At 66.5% G+C, this 17,337-nt stretch overlaps 2 protein-coding genes across 2 annotated transcripts in view; one reads left to right on the forward strand and one right to left on the reverse strand.

The window, feature by feature from the left end:
- LOC103003599 (DNA polymerase nu-like) overlaps window positions 1-3,661 on the forward strand; it is a 142,153-nt gene extending 138,492 nt beyond the window's left edge. The window contains exons 20-21 of the mRNA XM_057546330.1: window positions 2,230-2,291; window positions 3,377-3,661. Coding sequence (XP_057402313.1) covers window positions 2,230-2,291; window positions 3,377-3,556 — 242 coding nt within the window. The 3' untranslated portion in view covers window positions 3,557-3,661. The remainder of the gene's footprint in view (window positions 1-2,229; window positions 2,292-3,376) is intronic.
- Window positions 3,662-5,354: 1,693 nt separating this feature from the next.
- On the reverse strand, window positions 5,355-15,817 carry NAT8L (N-acetyltransferase 8 like). The gene is made up of 3 exons (XM_057546594.1): window positions 13,810-15,817; window positions 12,292-12,456; window positions 5,355-10,206 (listed from the first exon to the last, which is right to left on the reverse strand). The coding sequence occupies exons 1-3, from the start codon at window positions 14,183-14,185 to the stop codon at window positions 9,839-9,841; spliced, it is 909 nt and encodes a 302-aa protein (XP_057402577.1). The 5' UTR covers window positions 14,186-15,817; the 3' UTR covers window positions 5,355-9,838.
- Between the last annotated feature and the right edge of the window lie 1,520 nt (window positions 15,818-17,337).

Consider the following 17,337-nt stretch of genomic DNA (forward strand, 5'->3'; position numbering starts at 1 on the left):
GTCCCATCCTACACGGGGCTTCAGCCTACACGGGGCCCATCCTACACGGGGTCTCATCCTACACGGGGCCCCATCCTACACGGGTCTTCATCCTAACAGGGCCCCACCCTACACAGGGCTTCATCCTACATAGGGTCACATCCTACAAAGGCTTCATCCTACACGGGGCCCCATCCTACACAGGGCCCCATCCTATAAGAGCTTCATCCTACACGGGGACCCATCCTACAGGGGCTTCATGCTACATGGGACTTCATGTTACACGGGGCCCCATCCTACTCGGAGCTTCATCCTACACGGGTCTCCATCCTACAAGTGGCCCCATCCTACATGGAGCTCCATTCTCTTTGGGGCCCCATCCTACACGGGGCCCCATCCTACCCGGGGCTTCATCCTACACAGGATCCCATCCTACACGGAGTCCCATCCTACACGGGTCACCATCCTACACGAGGCTTCATCCTACAAGGGCTTCATCCTACACGGGGCCCCATTGTGCAGTGGGCTTCATCCTACACAGGGCCCATCCTACATGGGCTTCATCTTTCATGGAGTCCCATCCTACACGGGGCTTCATCCTACACAGGGTCCCATCCTACAAGGGCCCCATCCTACACGGGGCCCCATCCTACACAGGGCTTCATTCTACAGGGGGGCCCATCCTACATCGTCATTTGAAATCTGTTTGGAAATAATGGGTCTGAAACAAACCATTTAATGGGATTGGCGGGTGCTCAGCTGCTGGTTAAAAAGGAAAGAAAAAGTTCTACATCTGGAGGGAGCCGTCTTAGGAACAGTCCAGTTCCCGCTCATCCTGGGGGCAACTGCTAACCGTTTCAGGCAGGCACTGAGGCTCTGCTCCCCGTGGCTCCCTGAGGGATGCAGGGGCCTCGGCCACAGGCCAGCACTCAGAGGCACCACCTGGCGCTGTGCTGGGAGAGCTCTGGGGTCTCGACCCAGCCACGGACCGTGAGACAGGTGAACCCGGTGGGGGCCGGGGCTGGCTGCCATCTCTGAAATGCTGGGTGGTCAGGACACACCTGATGGCGACCCACAGGGCAGACCCAGAATGGGGCTCTGGGGCCCCCGGCCCAGGGACCCTGCCCTCACGGGCCATATGGTGCAGGCTGGAGACACGGGTCACCCCAGGGAGAGCACTGGGAGAGAGCCAGCTCTGCCCGACCGCCACCGCCCCTCTGCCCAGTGGTTACTCGGGGTCACTCGTTTAGTCAGTCGCACAAAGGAGGGGATACACAGGAGGACCTGGCATTGTCTGCACACCCAGTGAGGGGGTGTCAAGGTCCGACTCCTCCCATTAGAAGCACCTGGACACCCCTGCAGCTCCCCAGGGAGGCCGGGCCCTCTGCAGGGCTCCCCTAGAGTGGGCTGGGCCCACGCTGCCCGCCCACCTCCCCACAGCCGGACCCAGGAGCCCCAGCAAGTGGCTCCCCAGTCCCCGGCCGCACCAGTGTCCCTCTGCAAGCACAGAGAGGGTAGCGAGGCCTTCGGGCGGCTCTGATCCTGCTCCAGACACCCCAGGCCCCGTGCCCCGGGGAGTCGGCCAGGGAGCCCTGGGGCCGCGGAGGACAGAGGACGAGGCAGCCTCCGCCCGTTCCTTGGGCGTTCCTTTGGCAGTCTTTGTACTGAAATGTCCGATAACTTAGGGTGGAATGAAATATTCATTTATCAAAGGGGCAGAAGGGTTTGGAGCAAACCCTGAGAATCACTGAGCCAGGCAGCCAGCCCCTCCCGCCGGGCTGCTCCCGGCCCAGCCCCCAGTGCCATGGAGTTGTCCTTGCAGCGTCGCGGGCGCGTGAAACTTCACAGGGGTTTCGGCGGAAGCACAGGTCGTCCTTCCCCGGGCTGCTCGGGCCAGCGGGATTGCCTGGCCTGGCCACCCGGGGCGTGGGGGGCGGGTTGGCACGGGGGGCCGCAGCTGCAGACAAGCGTGTGGGCGGGGCTACAGCAACGCTTGGGACCCGAGGGCCCTGCTCGCGGCACCCACTGTCAGGGCCCGTTAAGGCGCCTTCAAGCACGTGCCAGTGGGAGTTGGAACCAGTCGGGGAGAACCGCAGTGGCTGCCGGAGCAACCAGTACAGGTGACCATGACTGTGGACTTGGGAGAGCCGGGGAGCCTGGGGCTGGGGTAGGGCTGGGGCCCGGGTGTCCCCCTGGCGCCAGCTCTGCCAGGCAGGCTCGGGCTGCCCCTCTGTCTTGCCTTTGTCCCAGCCCTCGTCAGGGGAACCATGGAGGCCCTGCAGCACGTGCCGGCGCTGGAGCTGCAGCTGCAGGTGAGGGGGCGGGGCAGGAGCCGGGCGGGGCCAGGCTTGGGGGAGGAATTCATCAGCCCTCCCCCCAGGCCACCCCCACCTGCCCCAGGTGCACCTGGACGTGCCAAGCCAGTCCCAGCCAGACTGCTGGCTGTTGGCTCTCAGAGGGGGCTCCAGGTCCTCACCAGGAAGACCTTCGGGTCCAAGCTCCCCCGGGGTGGTGGGGAAGGTGGAGGAATAACAAGGAGGTGAGAGTCCTTGAAGTCTTGCACACGGGCCCGCACAGGGTCAACAAGCACCTTGGAGCCCCTGGGAAGACTGCAGGGAAGGACGGCTCGCCCCTCGTCCCATGGTCGCTCCCTCCTCCCTGCCGTGGACGCAGCCGTGCTCTGTGCCCCTGGAGCCCCTGCACCCATCCCGCCGCTAACTTCACCCCTCACCGTGCCCTGCGGGCGGCAGCTCGGCAGCATGAAGGAGCGCCCACACGGGCCCAGCCAGGGACGGGGACTCCCGTGTTCTGGAGTGGTTGGCGTTTGCTCCTGTGGCAGGTGGAGACGCGGGGGGCCTCGAGGTCCCCAGGAGCCCAGGAAGCCCCACCTCACCCCAGTAGTATCCCTGCAGGTGGCAGGGGGCTGCAGCTGTGAGCGGCCCCTTCCCGTTGAGAGGGAGCTCTTGAGCCGTGGTCAAGGGCGCCCTCAGGATCAGGTCCCTGGGAGGGCTCTCCAGACCCCTCTGCACCTCTTGAAGTCAGCTGATCCCCCTGGGGGACCACAGGTGGCCCCGGGACACATCTCCCTACGCCAGAGCCCCCTGCCTGGCCAGCCCCTACGAGCTCCTTGCTGCACGGGGGCCCTGGCAGGTGAAGGGGGCTCAGCCAAGGTCGAGGCATTGTGACAGGGTGGGTGTGCGGTGAGCCCGTTTACCTGTTGCCGCGTGTGTGTGAGTGTGCGTGTGTGTGTGTGTGAGTGTGCGTGAGTGTGCGTCTGTCTGTAGCTGAGCTGCTGTGGCCGTGTCTAATCGTGTGTCTTGGGGCAAGTGGCTGCCTGCGTGGGGGTCTGGGCGGTGGCTGGGAAGGCCTGGCGCTCACCTCTGGCTGCCACCCGCAGGTGCCCCTGAAGGTGAGCCTGAGTGCCGGCCGCTCGTGGGGACACCTGGCACCACTGCAGGAGGCCCCGGCCCGTGACCCCACCACCGTCCTGCCGAGTCTCCAAGCAACCGCTCAGCCAACGCTGGCCCCTGAGCGCCTACCCCCGTGCACGCATTTTTCGCCTTCATTTGGTCTGTAGCCCCAGGCAACGGCAGGGAAGAGAACTGGTTTCCACCAGCCCGCTGTGTGGCCTTCCCCAAGGTCAGAGTCAAGCGCCTGGTACTCGGCTAGGGCCACCTTCCCACTGGAGCTGGGGCAGCCGGGTGCCCCCTGGAGTAAACGCCTCTTGTGAACGTGCTCGGCCCTGTCGGCGTGAATTCTTCCCGTGGGTGGGATACACTGCATCCGCAGCCCTCGGCCAGCTGGGCACAGCCAGGGCAAGCACCCCAGGCAGAAGTGGCCCAGCCCTAGGTTGCCCCAGGCTGACAGCTGCTCACCACCCCGCGGGTGCCCGGGAGCTGCCAGCATCCTCGCTCCCAGGGCCTCCCAGGCCAGGGCGGTGACATGCTGGCCAGAGATCACAGCCTGACCACCCTCCTGAGGGCCAGAGGGTCCCGTGCACCGGTGCTCGCCGGCCAGGTGTCCCTGCGAGCCGGTTCTCACAGACCCCCAGGGCCGAGGGAGGGCGTGGCCCGTGCACCCCTGGAGCCTCACAGCGGCCTGTGACAGAGGTACCACCCCCTGGCATGGTGGGGACACTGAGGCACGGGAAGGTCACCTCACTGGGGCAAGTGTCCCAGCAGGACTGCAGCTGGGCTCCCCCCGACCCTGCCCCGCACCACTGCCCGGCCGCCTGTCTCATCCCGGGGCCCCATTCCCAGACCACCCTGGTCTGGGTCCAGGCTCTGCATGCCACCCTCCAAGTGGGGTGCAGCGCCTACCCAGGGCAGGGCGAGCATGTTGACAGGGCCCAGATGCAGCTCCAGGAGCGGGCACGGGTGCTCCCCCCGCCCCCGGCTGTGGACTCCGCTCCTGTGTAATGGCAACTAGAGCCCACGGGACATGGCATCACCTTTTCTGAGTGACGTGGATCGTCACAGTTTATCATGCCCAGGCCCGTTTTTCTCATGGCTTCAAGATCTTGTCACTGGTCTCATGGGGTGTGCAGGGTCCAGATGGCCAGGCCTGACCACCATGTGATAGAACATTCCAGAACCTGGAAAGCTGCCAGGCCCCTCCACGCCACTGCCTCTGTTGTGTGGCCATATGTCTGAGTGGCAGCCTGTCTTCATGCTCTGTCACCTCAGAAGCAAGACCACTGCCGGGCTTCACAAGGAGCATCTCACTCAAGCAAACGACCGTCCTTGGGAGCTGACATCTCTGGGCCAGCGCGGGCCACCGTGTGCCTTGTGGGGGGACGCCACGTGGGGTGGGTGCGTCCCAGAGGGTCCCAGTCAGACCCGCGAGAAGGGACTGAGGGGTGAGGGGTGGACGGACCCTGCGAGGACGTTCCCTCCCACCCAGAAGCCGGGCCAGGGCAGGAGAGTGCAGCCAGGAGAAGGCCTGCTGTGGAGAGCCGTCCACGCTGGGTGGGCTGCAGGAGCCTTTGGACACGGCTGGGTGTATGTCCACCCTGAGCCTCAACGTCCCTGCCCCACCCCCGTGCCCTGCTCTCCAGCCTGACACCCCCATTCCATCACCCTCCCTTCCTTAACAGACACTGGGGGTCCCACTGCCCCTCCCACCTGGGTCCCACACCTCATGCGATCCTTCAGAGCCGACCTGCTCCAAGGAGGCGTCAAACAGAAGGGCAGACCCCCAGGCCCGCAGGAGAGCCCGGCCGGGGCTGCTGACACAGAAACGGGGGCCTCTCAGCCCACAGGTCACCCAGGCACCTGCTCCGGCCTCCGGGAGGAGGGGCCCAGCATCTCCAGGAAAGCAGCCCTTCCTGGCCTAGCGTCGCACAGACGACACCTCAAGAAAGCATGGAGCCCGGTTCCATCAACTCTGGTTTTATTGAAAAACAGCAGCATTGGGGGCTGGGCAGGCGGAGGGACACTGCTCCCGGCCCCTCCCGTCGCTCACACACGCACAGGAAGCCTGGGACCCTCTCCCCAGCCCTGCAGCCTGTCTCCTCTGGACGCAGTGCACGGCCCCTCCGGGCCCTCTCGGGGGCTGTTTGGTACATCCTGGGGTGTCAGGACAGACGCCACAGTCCTGGGCTCACAAACGGTAAACACAGTAAGTGAAACCAGCCACCATGACACGTTCTGGGCTCTGCCTGCCCAAGGACACCGCGTCCATGGCAGCTGGGGTCAAACAAATCTGATCTCGGCCAGTCTGGCTGAGTGTCACTGCCCTTGCCACCCTCCCCACACAGCCAGAGAGCTGGGCAAAAGCCCATCCTGATCAGCCCCCTTCACACAGGCCGTCCAGCACCCTTGGCCAGGGAGGAAGGAGCGCTAGATTCAAGGTCCGCTGGGTCCGGAGAAGGAGCGTGAACGAGGCCTCAGGCCAGCCGCACCGCCGAGCACCTCCCGGCCTCCCCTTCCCAGCCAGAGCGGGCCCTCGGCCACCAGGCTCCCTCCCTGCACACACACACGCACACACGCAGAGGCACACACGTGTGCACGTACCCACAGGTACACATGCACACACACAGGCACACCTCTTCTCCAAAACGGCTAATTATTGCTGTTAAAAAACCACATCCAACAACAGTAGCTTGGGGCTCCCCCTCCCTGACCCTGGGCAGCCCACTTGTCAGCGGACCTCACGCCATCACTGAAAGCCTGTCCTCGGCACCATGGAGCAAACACAGTCCAGGATCTGCCCCACACCCAGCCCAGAACTCGAACCCAAAAGCCTCGGCCAGAGGGCCACCAGCACAGGCACACAGCCTGTGGCCAAAACGATTCACAGAAGCGGCTTCAAACAGACACAGGAGCAGCAGGAACACGGAGGACACGGCCAGGGAGAGGCAGCAAGCTCCCAAGGCCCGGGGGCCACCGTCCAGCCGTCCCCCAGACACTGACAGGAAGGCGGCCCCGGGGGTGCGCCCAGCGCCCGAGGACGGGCAGAGAGCCACACCCGCAGTGTCAACATGCCTCCCAGAGGCCAGAGCCAGGCCCTGTGGCCCAGAGAGCCTCCCAAGCACTTGCCCGACGCCAGAGGGGCCACCTGAGAAAGGACACCCAGAGCAGGGTGGGGGCCGCCCCAGGACGGTGGGGGCCGCCCCAGGACCGTGGGGCCTCCCAGCCCAAGCCTTCTGCCCCCCGTCCCTCCCCCACTCCACCCAAGGGCAGCAGGGGGAGGCCAGGCCAGATACGATGGAGGTACCAGGTGGGAGATGCTGCCACGGCCCTTCCTGGGGCCGGGCCACCTGGCTGGCCCCAACACACGCACACCACCCACCCTGGCTGCCCACCCTCGGGGGCCAGCTGTCTGAAGAGCCCATACCTGGGCAGGGGGCACTACCCCTGGGACGGCCCGCCAGCCACATGCCAGGACCCTGGTGGCACTGGGCCATCCAGAGGTGCTGGAGCCTTCAGCTGCCCTGGATCCCATTGCCTGGACGTGCCCATCGGGCCTGTGTTCCAGGCTCACCTAACGAAGACATCCTGAGCGCTCTGCCTTCCACTTTCCGCTCCAGAAACAGACAACAGAAGCCCTGGAAGCCCGACCCCTGAGCACGGGTGCCGGGCCCAGGGCTGGCTTTCCAGTCGGGGGAGGCCCAGGGGCCAGCAGGGAGGGGAGGGGGCCCAGGGCCACCCAGTGCAGAGAAGCTGCCCAGACACATCACTGGGCAGGACCCCAGGAGGACGCTTCACAGAGGTAGAAGAAGTAACATCAGAATTTCTACAAAGGTATAAAATTCACATCTCAGTGCATGTTTGTGGAGCAGTTAGCTCCCAGGCTGGGGGAAGGACGGGAGACCTGCCCCCCGTGGTCCTCAGGAGCCCAGGAGCCGCACGCTGGCCGGGCAAGGGTCCTGACCTGGGCTCAGCATGCACCCAGCCTGGGGCACATAGGTGCCTCTGCCCACCTCAGGGGCCAGGCAGCAGCTGGACAGCAGAGTTCCAGACACATGGCCACCCTGCCACACCCCTCCTGGCATCTCTCCTGGCAGCAACAAGAGGGCATAAGGAAAGGTCAAGAGCCCAGCCAGCACCCACCACCCTCTGGGCCACCGACTGGGGCGTGGGGAGGACGCAGCGTCGACAGACACCAGCAGGACGGGAGGGGCCACACCACTGCCAGAAGCAACACCAGTGAGGCACTTTGGTCAATGCCAACAGACATGGGCAGCCCCGGGGGGCTCCCACGGCCCCACCCACGTGCCCCACACCAGGGACGGGAGGTCCAAAGGCACAGGATCAGAGGAAGCTGGCAGCATCCCACTGCCACCACCTGACACCTGACAAGACACGACCCACCACGCGGACTTCACGGGCCCCCACCTGCCCTTCCCACCCGGCCAGGCCTCAGGCCAGCTGCAGCCCCAACTCGCCCCATGCCAACTAAGGCCACCCCAAGCCGACACCGAACCAAACAGAAAGAGGAAAAAGGCACAACTGTTTGTTTTCCATTTTGCTAAAACACTTTACGTCTGTCTGTATAATCCAGATTAACAAAATCTGAGAGCTGCAAGAAAATAGGGTGCCGATTTCTGTACAGTCTACAAAATTCCCAACCCCAAGTAGGGACCGGGCGCCACCAGGGAGAAATGTACAGGGGAGCACGGGGTCTGTACAATGTTCTGCAAATATCTCGGTTGCTGACAGCACAAAAGGCCCCTCAGGAAACTAGGCTTGTTCCGTCCGTCTGCTTATTTCCAAAGCGCCTCTTTAAGAATGCTCCCTCCACGGTCCCGCACGTGGGACCCAGCTCAGTGGCCCGCGACGCCTGCCACTTTCCCCTCCCCCAAATCCCCAAATTAGGGGGTCTTGGCGGGCATCTCTGCCCTCCTGCCACCAGGCGAGGTCCGGGCTTACAGCTGGACACGCGGGCACTGCCAACCACCACCTTCCTCTCCCCCTCTGGGCCACGCCCCCACCCAAAGGCCGCTGCCTGAGACCTCAAGAAGGAGAGGGTGGAGGCACAGGTCCCCCCGAGCCCACGGTGAACTCCGGCATGGGAGGCTGCCAGGAACTTGCTCCCATCCTGCCCTCCGTCCTGCAGCCCGAGAGCCCGACAGGGGTGGCCCAGAGCCTCCTCACAAAGCGGGAGTGCTCTTTGGGGGGAAATTATGTTAAATCAGGGTCTCCCTCCAGATTCCAAACTGAAACCCTCCACCCACCCGGCCACCCACCCCCACCAAACTGGGCCACAAATAGTGCATTCTAGACCACACAGGTGTGTGTGTGTGTGTGTGTGTGTGTGTGTGTGTGCGTGTGTGTGTGTTAAGGTATAAACTACCGTTTTGTCCCAAGAATTAAAGTCATGCAGAGTGCTATTCTGTCTAAATAACTTATTAAAAAATAGGTCGGCTTCAGGCTGGGAGAAGCTGCGGGCTCGGTGGTGCAGGCAGCAGCCTGGGTTGGTAAGATTCACAGGACAGAGCCCGTCAGCCGCAAGGCAGGAGGTCCTCAGGGAGGTCTGGGGGAGGCCACCAGGATCAAGCTGGCACTGGGGGAGAGATGACCCCATGACTGCCTCCTACCCTGCTCTCCTGAAGGGCCCTGACCACGGCTGTACAACATGTTGCCATGGGAACCACACCTGGACGATGCCACCCATCAGCAAAGCCTGGGCAGAGGAGGGGCAGGTACCGAAAGGAAAGACAGGTGATCCGACGTCAAAGCAAAGCTGAACTGGGTGAAGCAAGGAGCAAGGTGGACAGTCAGGCCTCCCAAGAGGCTGGGCTGGGGCTGGGGGCGCTCACCAGTCTGGGTCGAGTCCAGGCAGGGCAGGGGGCAGGAGGCTGTGGGCATGCGGCATGCTGCGGCCAGGCCACATCCTCAGCATGCACAGAGCAAAGCGGGCCCGCAGCCAGCTCGGCGCCCTGTGGGGCAGTGGCCGACCGGTGCAGCAGGCCACGCCTGCTGGGGACTCATGGCTGAGCCACCGCCTGGCTGGTGGCCAGGGGTCTTCTGGGCGGGGTCCTCGCTGCAGAGGCTCTGTGCTTGGTGGGCAAGGCTGGGCCCGCCCCCACCCCGGGGGTGGGCTGGAAGGGGCCCCTCGCGCCAGGGCCGGGCAGCTGCGTGGGCTCGCGGTGGTCCACGCTGTCACTCTTCAGGATGCGGCCCCGGCAGACTGGGGAGGGCAGGGGGCGTGGCTGGGAACAAGCCACCTCCCCAAGTGTCACGGGTGAGCAACGGCCCCGCACCCCCCCAAGAACCAGCCAAAGAACCATGTGGTGCCGAAAAAGGAAAAACCCAACACAAACGCCAAGGTGAGCGTCTGAAAGCGGCCCGGGCGGCGGGCAGGAGGGCACAGGCGGACGGGGCGGTGGGCGGGGCAGCGGGCAGGTGGGTGGCGGTCACTCCTCGCGCAGCTGCAGGCGGTAGCGGTGGTAGCGGACCTGGAAGAAGAGGCGCTCGGCCAGCGAGAGGGTCATGCCAGGCATCACGTAGCGGTCACTTGAGCCCATGTGCCTGAAGCCCAGCGACTCGTAGAGCTTGTGGGCGGCCACCTTGACGGCTGTCGTGCCCAACACTACCGCAGAGTAGTTGTGCACCAGGGCGAACTCCAGCACCTTACGGCCCAGTGCCTTGGCGATGCCCTTGCCACGGAAGCGTGAGTCCACCGACATGCGCAGCAGCTCCACCGTGTTGTCCGCCGCGTGGGCCCGCGCTGCCACGATGCCCACCACGTTGCCATCCAACACGGCCACCCAGAAGCAGGAGCCTGCGGGGAACGGGGCGGTCAGGGCCGCTGGCACTACTGCATGACACAGCCGCCCCGGCAGAGTCCTCTGGACGGAGGGAGCCAGGCCCAATTTGCCTGCTGCCCACAGCAGCCCTGCAGCCACCCTGACCCTGAGCCTGAGGCTGGGCAGCCAGCCCTGTGGTCAGGCCAGCCATCCCCACCCCCGGCCCAGACCAATCGCGGCCCCACGCAGGGCAGGAGGAGGAGGGGGAAGACCTCAGGGAGATGAGGGAGCAAGAGAGACAGAGAGGTGAAGACCAGAGGAGAGAGGCCTGCAGGGCACAGGCCACGGGGAGAGCCACCTCCTCTGGGGACCCAAGGCCCAGGGGCTACAGGAGGCAAGGCCAGGGGGCAGTGCCTGCTCCGAGGAGCCCGGCCTGCACACGCCCTACCCACGGCCACGCCAGCCTCCACTGCCATGTCCTCCCACCAGCCACCCCCCAGGCCCTGGCCCCAGCCTCCCTCCTGCAGCGGCCAAACCCTCCCCCGCTAACACTCCTTCCCCGGACCCCCACCCAGAAGAACTCTTCACTCTACCGCCCTACGCCTGGGGGTCCCCCACTACCTCACCTGCCAACGCGGCCCCCATCAGCCCGTCAGCTCTGCCGAGCAGTCTCCTGTCTTCTTCACTGTCAGACCCCGAGACTGAGACCGGGCACGTGGCCCAAGCTCGGGAAGGAGCTGACCGCCCCCTCCACCGGCTGACCTGCCCACTGTCCGGGAGTTCGGGCTCTCCCCACCTGCCCGGGCCCAGGTCAGAGGTCAGCACAGTCCTGGGAGCCTCGTGCCTCCCCAGGCCTCGGTTCCCCCGTTGTGGGAGCAGCTCCCACGAGTCCAGCACGGCCCCACCAGCCGCTGCCCAGCCTCTCTGCCCCTGCGGGATCTTCCTGCACACCCACCAGACATCTCAGGAGGGGCGAGCAGGACCCAACCCCCATCTGAAACCCAAGGACACTGCACTCCAAAGAGGGCAGGGCCATGCCGGGCCCCAACCCCTCTTCTGCTCCTGCGGCCTGGGCTTTGGTGCCAGGTGGGTCTCACTCTTCTGTCCCCTCCCATCCTGGGGGGAGCCAGGCTGAAGCCAGAGCTCCATGGAGGCTGATAAGATGCTTTGTTTGGGATTGGGAAAGGGTCAAGGAGAACCAAAGGTGCCCAAGGCCAGCCAGGCAGCCTCGGGGCGGGGAAAGGACCAGCCACCAGCGCGCAGGAGCTGGCCAGGCCAGAGCGCGTCACCCCTGCTCCGGGACGCCTTGCCTCTCTTCTCCCCACTGCCCTTCCCTGGCATTCACCAGGATGCTGCTAGACCCTAACCAACCAGGCGCACTCTGTCCCTCTCCTCAGGGACCTTCCTGCACTGGAAGACCCTCACGCCCCAGCTCCAGGCATGCAGAAAATCATGACCCTGCCTCCCAGGACCCACCCTGCCTCAAGGCCAGCCTGGAAAGTAAAGAATGGCTCCAGACCAGGTCCCAGCCCCTCTCTCTACAGAAGGCCAGGGCCGGGGCGAGACCCTGGGCTTACTAAGTGCCCCAGACACCAGAAGTGGGACCCCTGGTCTCCTAGGGTCCTCATTCCCCCAGAGTGACCTCTGCCCTCTCCCCACCATGTGGTCCTCTGCCACACAGGGCCCTAGCATTCCAGGCCAGCCCAGGATCCAACAAGGCACGCCCAACAGGACCGGAGAGAGGTGAGAAAGACCCCCTTTCCCCCATGAACCACTAGGGCAGCACAAACAGCAGGGCTGGGACACCATGGCCCAGGGCCAGCTCAGGCCACTCAGAGCCCTGCCTTCAGAAGACACAGGACGGAGGCCCGGCCATACTCAGGGGAGAGGACCTAGTCCTGCCAACCCCAGCGCCTGCCAGCCTGCGGCCAGAGCCCTTGGGCACCCAGAAGGCTCGGGTCACGGGGGCGCCCCAGCCCAGGCTGACCTGTGCCCAACCCGTGCCCCAGGCCCGCCCCGAGGTTGCTGCGCTGGGGGCAGCTCTGCCAGAAGGAAGGGCTGGGGAGGAGGGCAGGAGGGGGCAGGGGGGAGGAGGAGTCCAGAGACCCCCGGGGACTCACCAGGGGGCTTCACGTAGTACTGCTCAATGTCGGCCATGTCCGTGTGCAGCGCGCTGTCCAGGTAGGCGAGGACCACCTTCCGGCTGTAGTAATAGCGCAGGCCCAGCAGCCCTGCTGGTACCAGGCACGTCAGCGGCAGCGAGCGGGTCAGGGCAAAGCAGAGCGCTGCGGGAGAGGTGGCGCCCGGTGAGTGGCCGGGGGGGCGGAGCCTGTGGGGACAGCCCCGCAGACCAGCGCGGGGGAGACGGACCCAGGCCCGCCAGCCCCCTGGTAAATAAGCCGGTCAGGGACATGCGCAGAGGAGAGACCATGCCAAATAGGCCAGGCCCGTTTTCTCCGGAAAAGCAAAGAACGTTACAGCTGCCCCTTCTACTTTTCCCTATGATCAAACTTCTCACCGTAGGACGCGTTACCTTTATAACCTGACATCACAGGATTTCTTAATATGCTGAGCACCGCAGCGGCCTCTGGGCAGGCTGCCCTCAATAGCTGGCGGGCACAGCCCAGGACAGGGCTACTGAGGGGTGGCCCCTGCCCATCGCCCCGGCCCCCTAGCTGGGGAAGGGGCTTTGTCCACAGCCTGGCCCACACGGGGCGGGGTGGGGGGAGGGTGCCAAAGAGCTGCCCGGCCAGGCACCTGCAGGCCGTCCCACCCTTGGGAAGTGGGGGCCCCGCCTTCCAGCAGGAGGGCCCCAGCCAAGAGCCCTCCCTGGGCCAGCCTCTGGGTGCTGCGAGGACAGGGACCAGGGAGAAGAAGCTGCTTCCAGCCTAGGCTACGGGGATGCAGACGTGCCTGCAGTGAAAGTGCCTCTGCTGCGTGACCTTGGGAAAGTCCCACCCCCCAGCCTCAAGCTCCTCACCTCTGAAATGGGGAGAACCACCCTCCCGCGGCAGAGCCTCAAGGGGCAAAGCCCCAAGGCCCCTGTGGGGGCCGCCCACCGTGAGGGCCCACTGCCCCCTCGTTCTGCTTCCTCGGCGCTCACCCTCCCCCGGAGCCCCAGGGAGCCGGCTGTCTTTCCCTCATAAATTAGCGCTCGGAGCCGCCGAGGCAGCCGCCCCCGCCCCGCGGATTATATATAGTTCCACGCGCCAGGCGCGGGGCCTCGGCAGCGGTCGCTACCTGCCGTCACCCCGCCCCCACCCGGGATGACCAGGAAGGGGACGCAGGTGGAGACCCCAGTTCCCCGCCCGCAGCCCCTGCACCCGGCCCGCACTGGTTCCCACGCCCCCGCCCGGCGCGCCTTGGCCGGGAGCCCGGGCCGGCCCCAGCGCTGGGGGCCACCTCGCCCCGGGCCTCCGCAGAACGCGCGGGTGCGTGTCTGCGAGCGTACGACGGGGGTCGGGGGTCCGCTTCCGTCCCAGGACGAGGCCCGGGCCCGAGGCGGGGCCGAACGGGCCGGAGGGAGTCCCGCGCGCGTCCCCAGAGGGCCGGGCGGGCGCAGACTGCGGCAGGCGGGGGTGCGCCCGGCCGGCCGCGGCCCCGACCCCGCCGTCCCCGCGGGGTCCCCGCGCACTGACCGGCCAGCAGGGCGTAGAGCAGCTGCGTGCGCGGGTGGTGCCGCAGGCCGCGGAAGGCCGTGTTGGGGATGCGCTCCATGATGCCGTCGTAGAAGATGCGGCGCGCCGCCTCCTGCTCCGCCGCGCGGATCTCGCGGATGTACACGCCGCGCCCCTCCGGCGGCTCCGCGCCCCCCGCGCCGCCGAGGGGCTGGGGGCCCGGCGCGGGCGGGGGCGCGGCGGGGGCGGCGGCCGGCCCAGGAGCGGCGGGCAGCGGGGGCCACATGGCGCCGGCGGCGGCGAGCAGCGCGTCCTTCTTGGCCCCCGGCAGCGCCTCATGGTCCTCGGCGGCCACGATCTTCGTCTCGCAGACCATGTCGGGAGGCCCACAATGCATGCACCCGGCCGGGCGGCGCAGCGCAGGGACGCGGGCCGGGCTGCAGGCGGGCTCAGCCCGGGCCCAGGGCAAGGGCGCGGCGCCCTCGGACCCGCGGCGGCGGCGGCAGCGGCGGCGGCAGCGGCGGCGGCTGTTCAGGAGCGCGGGGCGGAGGCGGCGGGCGGCCGGGGCGCGCGCAGGGAGCTACGCCGCATTTTGGAGAAGTATTTATAATGCAGCGGCGCCGGTGCAGTCGCGGCGCCCGGGGTCCCGCAGGGTCCTAGCGTCCACTGCATTGGCTGCCGAGGGTCACCATGTGATCTCGAGGGTGGGAGCAGACGCCGCCTCCGCGCCCGCCCGATGGCACACTTGGGTGCTTCGCGGCGGCCGGGCGGGGGAGGCGCGGGCGGCCCGGGGCGCGACGGAGCGGCCGAGCCCCGCGAGGTGTCTGGGGAAGAGCGAGCGAGTGTGCGGCCGGGGTCCTGGCCCGGAACGGGCGCTCCGCGGGGCTCCGGGTTGGGCGCCTCCCGCCCGGCCCCTGCGTCCCCGCGCCGCCGCCGCTCAGCGCGGGCCTGTGAGCGCCCGGACCTGGGGCCGCGCCACCGGAGCCCGCAGCCCTCGTCCTCCTCCTCCTCCTCCTCCTCCTCGGCCGCCGGGCGCTGTCACGGAAGCATCTCCATCTCCATCTCCCTCCCCTTTGTCTGAACGCGGCGCCTGGCCGGGGTCCTGGGGAGGGGGCGCCCCGGCTTCCCCCGGCCGGCGCCCCTGGGAACCTGCGCCCGGGGCCGCACGGGCTGCAGGCGCGGGGACGCGGTCAGAGAGGGGTCTGATGTCCACGTCGGCCGCAGCCCAGCGCGTCCCCGCGCAGCGCAGCACGCCCCACTCGAATACCAGATCCCCACCGCCGGCGCGGGGATGCGGGACCCACGGGACCCATCCCGGCTCGGCCCCCGCCCTCCTCGGTCCGCGCATGCGCCCCACGATCTCGGTGCAGGTGCAGGGGGGGCTCTCGGCGCGTGCTCCGGGTCCCTGCGAGCCCTACCCGCTGAAGCTGCGGGCCGGGGGCGAGGGGGAAGGTGCAAGCGGGAGGACAGGTAGTCCCAGGCCCGCCCCCAGCACTTTACGAACCCAGCCCCCTGCATCTCAGAATCCCCTTCCCCGCGTCGACCCAGTTCTCCGCAGGTGACCCCACAGGGCAGCCTGGAGCTGAGTTCACACCCGCGCAGGTGGATATGAGGCTTAGGGGTCCAGGCCTGAGGACCCTCAGCCCCCTTTGGGGCCCAGCGAGGCAGCTGTGGTCACCTAGAGGACAGGAAAGGGACTACCTCTCGCGGCGTCGCGCTGAGGGACCCAGGCGGAGTGAGAAGAGAGAGGACCCGGGACCCAGGAGCTGATCTGGACCACAGGCCGGACCCGAGCGCTAAGTCGTAGGGGGAGGGCCAGCCAAGCTGGGAAGTTACCCCCACGCTGTGCTTCGGAGATGCCAGGATTTGTCTGGGCCCGGATTGTGACCTTCCAGGAGAGCCAAGGGGGATCACGGAAAATCTCAAAGGCACTCATCCATCCATTCAGAAACCCCTCCACGTGCTGCCTGGGGGCCGAGTGACACTGACCAGGCACAGCGGGAGCAGGCTCTGAGGCGTCCTGAGGATGGCCAGCTGGATGGCAGGAAGCATGTCCGAGCAGAGAGGACAGCATGCAAGGAGTCCAAGAAGGAAACACCCAGAAGGGGGGGTGGGGGAGGGGCGGTGATGGCAGCTGGTGGCCTGGAGGGGTCAAGGGGCTTCCAAGAAGGCGAGGCTGGGCTCGAGTGCCAGACCAGGGATCAGGAGGACACTCTTATCATGCTCCCTGATGCGGGCCAGGAGGGAAGAGAACCAGGCCCACGGTCCAGGAGCTCTTGGGCAGCATCCTGACCCCAGATCCAGGTGTGAAGGGGTCCCTCAGAGCAGAGTGGCCCAGTCCCTACAGGGCCACAGCCTCTGCCGGCTATTACCCGCCCACCTAATCCCCAGCTCTGAGCGGGAGGCTGCCCCTCTTCTACCCCCAGCAGCCAGGCCCAAAGACGGAGGGAGGGGCCTGGGGTCCCACTCAGCCTGACCTTGTGGGGCCCCCTCCCGTCCAGGTGGCCTGACCTCACCCTTCAGCCCCCAGAAGTCCCTGAGAGCTCCCGAGGCCCTGAGGCAGTGGTCCAGCCCCTGGTCCAGAGGGTCCTGGAGAGTGCCAGGACCAGGTGGGGAGGAGGAGCCAGACTCAGCTTGGAAGGGCCAGGGCTGGGCCCCAGGGATGGCCCCCTGGGAGCTCTTGGAGGTCTTGGTCCTGGACTTTAAGGGGCTGCGAGTTGGGGGCGGCCTGAGTGGAAAGAGGTGCAGGCAACAGGGTGGCCCCAAGCCCCGCGGATGAGCCTCAGTTTGGGGCCCAGGGAGGTGGCTGTGGTCACCTAGAGGCCAGGAAGGGGACTGCCCCTCGCGGCGTCACGTGCTCAGGGACCCAGGCAGAGTGGGAGCGCCGGGAAGCACGCCCTGTGCTGCCGTCAGGAGCCCATTTTACAGAAAACCGTGGGGGGGCGAAGTCAGGGGTCTGGTCTGTCCTCCCAGTGCTGGGGTGCCCACCCCGCCCTGCCCTGCCGAATTCCGCCCACTCCTCTCGCTTTGGCTGCCCCGACCACCCTGAGATTCCCTGGCCTGATACCACCGCCAGAGCCCCGCAGGTCCCCGACAGGGGTGGCGGGGGTCCTTCACGCAGCAGCGAGACCACCGCCCCCAGATCCCAGAGGCCAGAGTGGGGAGGGCGCCCTGGGCCTCCACTGCTCCTGCGGGGAGGAGGCGCCCAACACAGGCCGGTTCATTTAGCAAAACAGCCCTCCACCCCAGGTGAAGAAAGGGACTTGGGGTAGAAAGGGCCTCTGGGGTCACAGGTCGAGGGGGGCTGGGAAGAGGGACTGGGAAGGACGACAGAGGCGGTGGGAGTGCAGGAGGGAGTGGACCAGAAGGTCAGGGGATGGGAAGGAAAAAGAACCAGGGCCAGATCAGAGGCAGCTAACAGGGGCTCCTCCAAGAGAACATGAAGGGGAGGAAACAAGAAAATAAAGGTTATTATCATTACTGTTTCCCTAACCGAAGGACAAAAACTCCTGATTAGAACCTGTGCAGCACCTTGAGTGGACCTGCCGT

This window comes from Balaenoptera acutorostrata, chromosome 5 (genome assembly GCF_949987535.1).
Source record: "Balaenoptera acutorostrata chromosome 5, mBalAcu1.1, whole genome shotgun sequence".
Lineage (NCBI taxonomy): Eukaryota > Metazoa > Chordata > Mammalia > Artiodactyla > Balaenopteridae > Balaenoptera > Balaenoptera acutorostrata.